The 10,644-nt window shown below is 49.3% G+C and overlaps 1 protein-coding gene across 2 annotated transcripts; it reads right to left on the minus strand.

Annotated features, from left to right (window-relative positions):
* Window positions 1-1,689: 1,689 nt before the first annotated feature.
* On the minus strand, window positions 1,690-10,400 carry EMX2 (empty spiracles homeobox 2). Of its 2 annotated transcripts, XM_066621987.1 has the most exons (3): window positions 10,004-10,400; window positions 7,051-7,235; window positions 1,690-1,857 (listed from the first exon to the last, which is right to left on the minus strand). In XM_066621987.1, the coding sequence occupies exons 1-3, from the start codon at window positions 10,398-10,400 to the stop codon at window positions 1,690-1,692; spliced, it is 750 nt and encodes a 249-aa protein (XP_066478084.1). The 2 variants fall into 2 exon arrangements, with proteins under 2 accessions (XP_066478084.1, XP_066478085.1); XM_066621988.1 differs by lacking the exon at window positions 7,051-7,235 and having other exon boundaries at window positions 1,754-1,857.
* Window positions 10,401-10,644: the final 244 nt, after the last annotated feature.

The raw sequence follows: 10,644 nt of genomic DNA on the forward strand, positions 1-10,644 counted from the left end.
AAAAGCGAAGAGGTACACCAGGAAAACATAATTTAAGAAAAATAGTCAGCTGAGCTTTTCCCTACATTTGCCTGAAGAACTAACAGCCCAATCCTATCTACACTTTCCTGGGAGTAAGCCCCATTGACTCTAATGGGACTTACTTCTGAGTAGAAGTGCATATGATTGGGCTATAAATCTGATTATGAGCGTGACTTCATATCATAATTTTGTCTACCATGATTCAAGTATCTCCTGTGGGATGGCTGGGTGATGCCCACATTAAATATAGGCCACAGAACGTGAAGTCTAGGGGAAGGGACAGAGAGGGACAGAAAGGGGGAGGTTAACCTTTGAAAAAAAAAAGTTGCTTATAATTGTTAGGCCATATTGATAAATCTTTATTGACAAAATATTGACATTGAGATACTTCTTGGAAGTATATAGCGTGTTAGAATTCTAACAAATTAAACACAAAACACAAAAATATTTACATTCTGGTAAAGAAGACATTAAGGAAACATTTGTCATTTTTTTTAGTAGCTCTATCATCTTGGAATATCATCATTATCAGTGCTTGAAATTTGTTCCCAATGAAAATGGGCCTGGGTCGCCATCATTTTTCTAGAGAGAGATCTTCGAGGTCCCCTCTGCTTGGGCAGAGCCCCTTCAAAGGGAGCGCTGGAGTGGGGTGGGGGGGGGAGAGCAAAACCCAAAATTTTAGAATGGGGAATATTATCTTTAAATGCCTTTTTATTTTATTTTATTTTTTGCAGCAAAAGTGATAAGGGTTCTAACACCCTACCCTATCCCAACCCCTTTTTCTTCAAAGGTTATCCATTTCAGGGGGAGCCAAAAAATAAAAATAAAAAAATAAAAAAGAATTTGTTACCGCTACTTCATTGAGTTTTCACAACCACGTTGACGCCAGAAGTTATCATAAAAAGGTTTACAGACTGCACAGTTTCTCGTTAAATAAATTTAAAAAGCTCACAGAACCTGTCTCAGAGGAGGAAAAAAGGACAGTTCACGTCTGCCTGTCTTTAGCAACCATCTCTTTTTTTTTGTTAAAGCCCCGCCCCTTCTTGACCCCCTCCCGCAAGGTCTTTTAAAAGCATGCAATTCAAGTTTCTGAAACAGGTGTGTCGATTTTGGCTGGGTGCAGATTTTTTTTTCTTTCCCTAAGAACTGGGAGAAAAAAAATCGGAAATTATTAATAAGAATAAATCCCTCGTGAAGTGCAACAAGTGTCCTTTAAGGTAGTCTTCTCTCTTGTGTGTGTGTGTGTGTGTGTGTGTGTCCTTAAACATTTTGAAGCGATTTGATTTTTGGACTGTGAGAAACGGAACACCTGTCAATCATCTTGTCTGGGTGGTTTGGCTTTGATTGACACATCCCCTCCCCCCCTTTATTATTATTATTATTTTTTGTACCAGAGCAGGACCAGCAAAAGGCCACGGTTTTGGACTGACTTCTGGCTAGCTGGCCTGCTGGCTCTGGCCCTTCTCAGCCGCCTCTCTAAAGGAGAATGGCCCTACTCAAGCCGGTCTCTTGTCCCTCTCGCCCTGCCACGCCACTCACTTTCCTGGGGTTGTCAGGAGGAGCCTTTGAACACTTGCGCTGTTCTTGGAAAAAGTCTATCAGTGCCAGCCTGGAGTTTGCTGCTGCTGCTTCTTGTCTTGATTTGTCTTTTAAAACCGAGATGCTGCTTTAATCATCCGACGTGACGTCGATCTCCTCCGGGCTGGCTTGTTTGGTGGCGATTCTCCACCGGTTAATATGATGAGTCCCCTTTTTCTTCTGTTGCGAGTCTGAACCCTCTTCTTCCAACTTCTGCCTCTTGAACTTTGTCCGTCGGTTCTGAAACCAAACTTTTACCTAGGGAGGGGGAAACACAGGCTGCTGTTAGCTCCCTGCAGACACTCCCAAAGGGGGTGGGGAAACAAATCAAATCTATGTGCTGCCTGGATTGAGTGCCCCTTTTGTGTGTGCACTTTTAAGAGATGTGCTGGGGCGGGGAGCCTATTAGGAGGCCACCAGCCCCTAGAGAGACACGCCACTTCGGAACTGATCCGAACCCTCCCCCCTCCCCGTGAGTTTCTTCATATTATACACTTTTTGTATGAAGTCCATCATAGAGCAGAATCCCACACACAAACACACAGTTCAAGTCTGTATTCTCACCCAACACCACACATAAAGGCTGGAACAGGCCACTACTACTCACTTATGTGAAGATTCCTTAATCCTTTCGTGGGAGCATGAACTCAGTGAAATTTCTTTTCCAGTAAATATGCAGACAAACTAAAACTTTAAGGCCCACCTGAATCAATGGGACCTACTTTGGGTAAACGTGCTCGGGACTGGGCATTCGCAAATAATTATTCGCCCACTCTCCTATACATGTTCACTGCTCGCACGGAGTTCAGTGGAACTGACTCCCAAGTAAGGATGAATTCTATAAACTACTACCGCCTTAGAATCACAGCAACTCTGAGAGTGAGTGAGTGAAGGGGAGCTGAACATACAGAAATCTGAGACAGTTTGGGTTGCGATCCTTTGCACGCTTACTAGGAAGAAAATTCCATAGAAATTAATGGACTTCTTATTGATTGGGTTGGAAAGGCAGAGTTCAGATCAAAGGCAGCCCCATTGACTTTGCGGGAGCCCACCGCCTGCCTCCTCTACAACTCAGTTAAGCCGCAGTAACTGGGGTTTAAGGCTAATCCGCGATTTTAAACAGAGCCCTTGGAAACATGCCCCCATTGATTTCAATTTAGGATTGCAGCTTTTCACCCCGATTCTAAACTCATTTGTGGCATTAAATTGCACCTGAAATCAATAGGGCTCATGTCCAAGGAAAATCGTTTAGGAGGGTCATGGTGCCAGTCTATTCAAGCACTTCGTCTCAAGTCCTCAGTGGATCGCACTACGACATCGGATTTTAAATTTAACAGGTAAATGAAGCGGGGATCTGGTTGTAGATGGGCGTCAAATACAAGTACTATATGTGTACATTGTACGGAGCCTGCAGCTTGCCATGCATTTTCTCCAAAACAGTTCCATTAAGCCATTTCTGCCCACCGTTACATATACACAATAGGGATCAAATGTGTACACCTGTGGGCTGGGCAGAAATGGGTTAAAGTCAGTGCGAATGCTGGAAAAATAAGTGTTTTATGGTCAGAGCAATCGCACATCTAACTCGTTACCAAGTTATACGCTAACCACCAGACCTAACTATGTTCTTGGGAAGCAAGGCTCGCTGATTTAAATGGAGCTTATTCTATAATGGGGCTCTGAAGCCCTGTACCCGTTCCCAAAGGCGTTGATCTAAGAGGAGAATTCCGTGATTGTCAAGTGAAACTTGGTTTCATGCAAACGGGGCTTAGAATCGAGATCAAACAGACTCCTAGATTCACTTCCAGGCGCATCTCTCCACAGTCCTCTGTGTTTCTGTAGACCCAAACCAACAGTATGGTTAAGTGCACTTTGCACACGTTATCTACTTTCAGAAAGGAACTGTGATCAGTGGGGATAGAAGCCCAGGATTATTTTGTGTGTCTGTGTGATTTGCATATGCCACACGCACACACACAGTTGCTCCACGTACGGCAATCGTGGCTATACATCGGTTATATACATAAACATGTATTACCTAGTACGATGGCTGCTATTGCTTCCCTATAGAAGTGAACGCTGTCTCCAGATGTTTCCTACACTACAGGGGTGTGCGTGTGTGACAGAGAGAGAGAAAGAGATCTCTTATTTCTCCGGATCACTGGGTCTTCACACGCGTGTTTCATGTACGTCTGAATCGCGCCTGTGTGTGGTGTCTGCGTCTCCTGCCTAGCTTGAGCTAGGCACATCTATTCTGAATATTGCATTATTATATACTGTACACACTTTCCCCTTTTAAATATAGAGGCGATCACCATATACACACACGAGCTGAATTCCTTCAGGGGGGTGGAGCGTCTGGATTCTTCTGAAGAGCGCATGCAGGTTAATTTAGAAAGATCTTTTTAAAGGGGGAGGAGGGGCCTATTCACCCTTAATTAAAAATTTTTTCTAAAAGGGAAACTGAAGGGCTCTAAAACGTGGCGGGGGGGGAAGGGAAGGAGTTATCAGTTAATGAAGATGAAGGTTCGAATTCTGCGTCTTCTCCCAAATAAATGTAGGGAGGCCTCTGGTGTCGAAAGAGAGACACTTTTCCAGGGGTGGGGGGTTGGTTTGGTGACACTGACCCCGACGTGGCCAACAGGGAAGCCCTTCAGCCACCTTCGGAAGGGAGGGGAAAGCGAAGGAGGGAGGGTGGTGGTTGGGGGAGGAAGCCCCAGTACATTTGCTTTGGGTCTCCCAAATCTGAATTAAACCGAAGCAGCTGACCCTGCCAGTCATTTCATGACAGGTTGTATTGATCCCGAAGTTATCTCCAAAGAGAGAGGCACACACACACTCCTCTCTGCGGCCAAAGGTAAACACCATTTTTTTTTTAAATTAAAAAAAAACAACACCCAGTTTCTGCCCTGATGGGGCCTGAAACGGCCTGATAAAGGCCCTGCACAGAAGGGAAGGCGTCAAATCCGAGAACGGGCCCGTTTTAATCAGCTCCTTTAACCCGCTTCGCTGCCCCTTCAGAAGCCCTTGGCTGCCAGACGCCCCTTTCCCGACACCCCGGCTGCATTTCCCTCCTCTCGGCCAAAAAAAAGGCTCCCCTTTAAATAGCCGGAGCGGGGAACAAGGGCTGAGCTTAATTCGCTTTTCAGTTTGCTAATTGAAGGGGACGACGGTTCATTTCTCCAGGCCGATCTCCAAAGGGGAGCTCGTTTTGCAGGGGGCTGGGGGGCCTGACACCGCCACAATAGACCCCGACCAGCTTCGGAATCAGCAGGGACAAAGACCACCTTAAATACTCTTTGCCGGTGGAAATCAGCCTGTGACCAGCCCCTTGTTCCGCGAACCTCATCAAAGCCGCGATCCATTTATTGGCGTTTTGTGCGGAGAGACATTTTAAAACAAAAGGTCCAGCCTCTTTCAGGCTTCCCCCCCCCGCGCTCCGCCCCAAAGAAAGGCAAGAAGGGATGGGGGCGAAGGGGGGAAAAAGTGTAACAACTTAATCCGACCAAAGAACGTTACTGTTTACTGGGAAGTTTGAACCAAAGCTGTGCTTATTCTCCCCCCTTTTCTCTTTCTCTCTCTCGCCCCCCCCCCCGCATTTCCCTTACATACGAGCCAGAGCGCTCAGGAGAGAATGTTCCCTTCCAAGTCTCCTTAGACTTTTGGACAGAGAAGGACGCCTGAAAAGGCTATCGAGGTTCTTTGAGGGGTGACGGCAACAAAGCCTGAAAAAATGGGGGGAGGGGGGAGAGAAGGAAAGAGATGGGGAAGAAGCCCTCGCAAAAACAACCACCGTCGCCGCAATCGGAAAGTCTGCACAACCCGAAGCAACCATCTGGTTCAAAAGATGCCACAGACACTAGGGCAGCTGGGCCACCTCGCAGGCAGGGCGTGAAGATGAATTTAATCTCTCTCTCTCACACACACACACACACAACGCCAAATCCTAGGCATGACTACTCAAAAGTAAGTCCTACTATAGTCAATGGAGCTTACTCTCAGGAAAGTGTAGAGAGCATTGTAGACACACTCTTAACACAATGGATCATCCTCTTCAAGCAAACAACCCAGTCTCGTCTGGACGACTGTCAAGCGACGCCATTCTTCCCTACGAATTGCCCTCTGCTCCATCTTTTGAACGCGAACCCCCCCTCCCACTCTCGGCCAGCCCTTATTCGACTTGGTTGGCACGATTGCCACGAAGGTCAACGGAACACCCCAGGTTGCCCTCGGCAGATCTTCGAAAGCAACACGATTTGGTCGAGGAAATCGACACACAAACAACAAGATCCACAACAGGCTTGAGCTGGGTCGAGCCGCGAAGTACACAATTCAGTCTTCCTTGGGAGTCGTATTGAACTGCGAGGGGATTGGGGGGGGGGGGTCGGCGCCAGCCAATCGCACCCAACAGCCGGATCCTCGTTGCTTTAGAGATTCTAAATGCCATCGAAATACTGGGGACCTTCTGCCTTGCAGCAAATGCTCCTGCTGTCTGAATGGACTTAAACCAATCGCTTTGGTGTAAACGGAGCGAGTTAGACACAGGAAGGGGAGAGGGGAGATACTCCACATTCAGGCTGCAAATTTCAAATCAAACGAGGGGGGGGGGAGAAACAATGCAAAACTTTGCTCCTGCGCTCACTTGCTCTTCAGAGTGGAGTCATCTCACTCCCTGTTTTATGGCTGTCCAGAAAAAAAGACACAACACTCCTTTTCCAAGCTAAGTCTCTGCCCCCTAAGCAGCAAAACAAACACCCCCTTTTGTACGGCACAGTCGCCCAACTGACGAGGAGTAAATTCACAGAAATCGAGAGAACCGTTTTCACCAAAGAAGGCCCATTCGTTCTTGAAAAACTGAAATATACCAGATTTTTTTAAAAAAAATCATTACGCTGTTTGCTCCTTCGCCTGGAAAGGTGGCCCTGATCATCCCCGGCAGACAATCCAGATAGGAAGCCAGTTAGAGCACAATCCTGTGCATGTCTACTCAAAAGTAAATTTCATTGTGTCCCATGGGGCTTAATCCCAGGGAAGTATTATAGGATGGGAGCCTTAAGCAGCCGGGCGATGTTAAGAGGATCGAATCCTATCATTGTGGCTAGAATTAAATGAGACACATTCTACTACAGTTTTACACACTGTGTGTGTGTCTTTGTGTGTTTTAAACGCAGTGTAAATTTTACACACAATTTTACACTCTCGCTCTCTCCCTCGCTCGCTCGCTCTCTCACTCACACACACCCCTAAGTGCTCTTGAGTAAAATACTCCACAAGACTTTCTGATGAGTTGCAGACTGCACTGGAGCTTGAAAAGGCTCGTCCAGGCAAGGAGACAGTAGCCGGCTTCTCCTCCCGGCAGACAGTTCATCATCCAGCCCTTCCACACGTGAAAGTTTCCGCGCGAGGAGCCTGCGGCCTGGAGAGAAGAGGCCTCCTCCGAGCTCTCCTTACCTGAGTTTCCGTGAGGCTGAGGCTGTGCGCCAGCTGCTTCCTCTCGGCGCCGACGACGTAGTGATTCTTCTCGAAGGCGTGCTCCAGCCTCAGCAGCTGGGACGGGGAGAAGGCGGTGCGGATCCTTTTGGGTTTCCTGGCCAGTGCGTTGTGCAAGAGGAAGCTCTCCGGGCTGGTTTCATTGCCTGCATGCGAGACAGAAGCACCCAGATAAGGCTGCAATACGCTTTCCTGGGAGCAAGTCCCACTGGACACAGTGGGGCTTACTCCTGAGTAGACACGCCTAGGACTGTGCCCTAAATCCATATCCCAAACCTCCTCAGCTCTAAGGAGAGGGTCGAGGGGGACGCGTCTCCCCGCTGGCTCAAGGCCTGCCCCGCTCTGCACTTTACTTGGGAGCAAGTCTCATCCATGTCGACGGGACTCCCTTTCCTTACACGGTGTGTTAAGTTCTCTCCAGTCGGGGGGAGGAAGGGAAATGGGTGCAGGAACCGAGAACAGAACGAAACGAACCACATTTTCTATCACCCTGACGCCCAAGGAAGAAATCCACCAAGAGCTAAATCCACATTGGCTACTCCGAGTACAGTTTAGGTAGGCATTGAAAACAGCCTGCTCCAGATTAAGGGGGGGGCTCACCTCACCAGCAACTTAATCCCATCATTATTCAGATATGGGGGAACCACCAGGGAATTGGTTCCAGTTTTCCAGGCGACCTGACCCTCTTTTGCATAGGGGATCTCTCCGGGTTCAGAGCCCAAGTTCTCCTTACTCTCCGAGTTTAAACCAAACCCAACTACCGGGTTGGGAAATCGTAGCGTGGAGGGTGGCTACCTCTGCCTCTATAGTCCGTCTTGAAACTTTCAGGAGCAAGAGTGGCCTTTAACAACAACCAGGGGAACGAATCCGACTGTGGATTTAAAAAAAAGAAAAGAAGGGGGTCTCATTCTCCTCCACACACCCCCCCCCCCACATCCCTGCCTTCCCTATCTATCAACTACTGGCCCCGTCCCCAGAATTCTCTTTTTGCTTTTCGATATTGGCAGCTGTTTCAGAGCCCAATCCTAGGCATGTCTACTCAGAAGTAAGTCCCATTGTGCTCCCAGGAAAGCGTGTATAGGATCGAAGCCTCAGTCAGGCAGGGGAGGCAGCCCAACAGCAGGGCGAATCCCTTCTTTTCATTGGCCCCCTTCAACAAGCTGATCAGGACAAGGGGAAAAAATGACTGGGTGACTGAAACCCATAATTTTCCACGGAGGGGTTACAGCAATCATCATCATTATCATCTACTCGCTCCCTCCTCTGTCGTCCCCTTTCTCGGGAACCATTCTGAGTATCCAATCTGAAATAATCAGGGACTTTTTTTTCCTTCCTCGAAATTATTTCCTGATTTTATTTTTTTAAGTCTAGTAAACGAAGTGAAATAAGAATGGGTGATTTTTTAAAATGTATTTTTTAAAAAATGTTTGGGTTTTATACTATATATATAGTAAATATAGCACTTGCCCTACGAAATGTAGACGTGTAATTTTGTATAGTATAGTATAGCATATAAAATTACACGTCTACATTTCGTCGGGCCAGTGCCTTGATTGTTAACCTCCTCCTTTTTTTTCTTTTTTTTTTCTTTTTTTTGCGCAACCTTCAAATCTCTTTGCAGCTTTTGGCCTTCCAGAAGTACCCACCAAGCCAAGCGCTTCCCTCTCACACCTGCAAGGAAGGTGAAGGAGCCAATGATCGTATCATCAGTTCCGTTCTGATCTTTCCCTTTTGTGCTGTGTGTGTGTGATTTTGACCCGTGTGAACGGAGGGAAAGTGAAGCGCAGGAAGCGATTGCGAAGAATCATTTTCCTAATCTTTCTGTCAGGCTTTCTGGAGAAGCTCCAGCTTCCGGGGAAGAGGACGTACGTCGAGGTAAAGGAGCCAAACCAGAGCACAAGGACACTCCGCAACCTCCATGGCGAAGGGAGAGAAGTGGGGACCCAGACTGTTCTCTACTCAGAAGGACTTAATGGGGACTGAGAGAGTCTCTCTCTCTCTCCACCTTTGAAAGGCTGCAATGGGACTTAACTCCAAGAAATATGCGGAGACGGCGGAGTGTGCACAAGAAAACCAAAACTGAAAATGGGACTTCTCCGCGACCTTCCACCCCCTTTCCTCTGGCCTGTCTAGCAGCTTTCCAGGGCACGCTTAGACCTTTGAGTCCACGTAAACCCACTGCAGAAGAAGACCTCATACACCAAACGAAGCCTTTGCCATGGTTAAGGAAGAAATTCAGCAGTGAAATTATCATTAACAGTACGAATAAATGGATAGTAGGCCGCCTTCACTGGCTTCTCCCTTCTCTTCCCTCTACCCCTTTTAATGGTCCTTCAGCTCTGTTTTTCTAGAGAGACGTTTGCTCGGTACAGTTCCTGGAAAGAGGGGAGTTTTCTATTCCACTCCATGGTTGGGGCATGTATTTTAGCTCGATCGCGAGTGACATGGGGAGACCCCATCCTAAAGACACCGACGCCAATCCACACCGATCTCCCTGACTTCTTGGGCTGGGCAGGACGGGGGGGGGGGTGTTTCTAAAGACCGCAACGGCCAAGGGTTGCTACCTCAAAACAGACATTGCCTCCACTCAACCAGCCCTGCAGTGTAGATTTGCCAAGTTAACACCCTGAGAAGAACAGTGAGTAGCTTACTCTGAAGAAGCCGCCTCCGATTCTTTGCGGAGCTCAGGGGCTTCCTATATTTCAGAAAGATCTCCCCCCCCCCAACTCCACGTTCAGCCCACCTCTATTTTCGTTCTCTCCCCCCTCCCAGCCTTTGGAAAAGGGGGGGTCTCCCTTGCTCCCTTTGAGAGAATGGGGGATTTCCAGGGCAGATCTCAAGGATCACCCCCTGCACTAATTGCAAGAGGGGGTCCCGGGTGCATTGGGGCGGGCGCCCCCCGGCCGGTCCTTACCTTGGAACCGATGCCCCAGGTATCTGTAGCGGTGTATGAGCCAGGGGTAGAAGGTGGACGGGTCCCTCTGCTGCGAGGCGAAGAGCGGGTGCGGGGAGTGCGAGGAAGGCAGCGGGTGGGCGGCCAGGGCGTGGGGCGGGGGCACGGGGTGCACGGGCACGGCGGCGGGGTTGGGCGGGTGCGAGACGGCCTCAGCGAAGACCAAGTCCGGGTTGGAGTAGACGCCGCGGCCGCCGGAGTGGAAGCCGTTGAGGAAAGGGTTCATAGGGCTGGAGTTGGCATAGCTGAGCGCCGCCGGCCGGATGGGGTCCTCGGCGCGGGAGGCGGGCAGGGCAGGGCTGTCTTTGGCCACCAGCGACTCGATGGTGAAGCAGCGCTTGGGGGTGGGCTGGAACATCCTGGCGACCGGGCGCCCGGCGAGTTGGCCTCTGGGCGGAGTGGCAGCGGCGCTTCTCTTCCTCCTCCTCGTCGCCGGGCTCCCGGAGAGGCGATCGGGGCGCTCAGCCCCCCTGGATCCCGAGCGGGCAAGCAGCCGCGGGTAGGCGAGGCGGCCAGCCGCATAAAGGGGCGAGCGCCCGGGAGGGAGGCGAGCAGTGCAGCCTCTCAGCTGGACTGGCTCGCTCACCGCGGAAAAGTTGCTG

This window comes from Tiliqua scincoides, chromosome 3 (assembly GCF_035046505.1).
Source record: "Tiliqua scincoides isolate rTilSci1 chromosome 3, rTilSci1.hap2, whole genome shotgun sequence".
Classification (NCBI taxonomy): domain Eukaryota; kingdom Metazoa; phylum Chordata; class Lepidosauria; order Squamata; family Scincidae; genus Tiliqua; species Tiliqua scincoides.

Bases quoted from the DNA above. Each gene is read 5' to 3' on its own strand.
- EMX2 (XM_066621987.1), bottom strand. From the start codon at position 10,400: ATGTTCCAGCCCACCCCCAAGCGCTGCTTCACCATCGAGTCGCTGGTG. The intron at 7,236-10,003 runs GTAAGGACCGGC...TCTCGCATGCAG, and splicing joins CCTGGGGCATCGGTTCCAAG to GCAATGAAACCAGCCCGGAG. The intron at 1,858-7,050 runs GTAAGGAGAGCT...CCCCCTCCCTAG, and splicing joins TCAGCCTCACGGAAACTCAG to GTAAAAGTTTGGTTTCAGAA.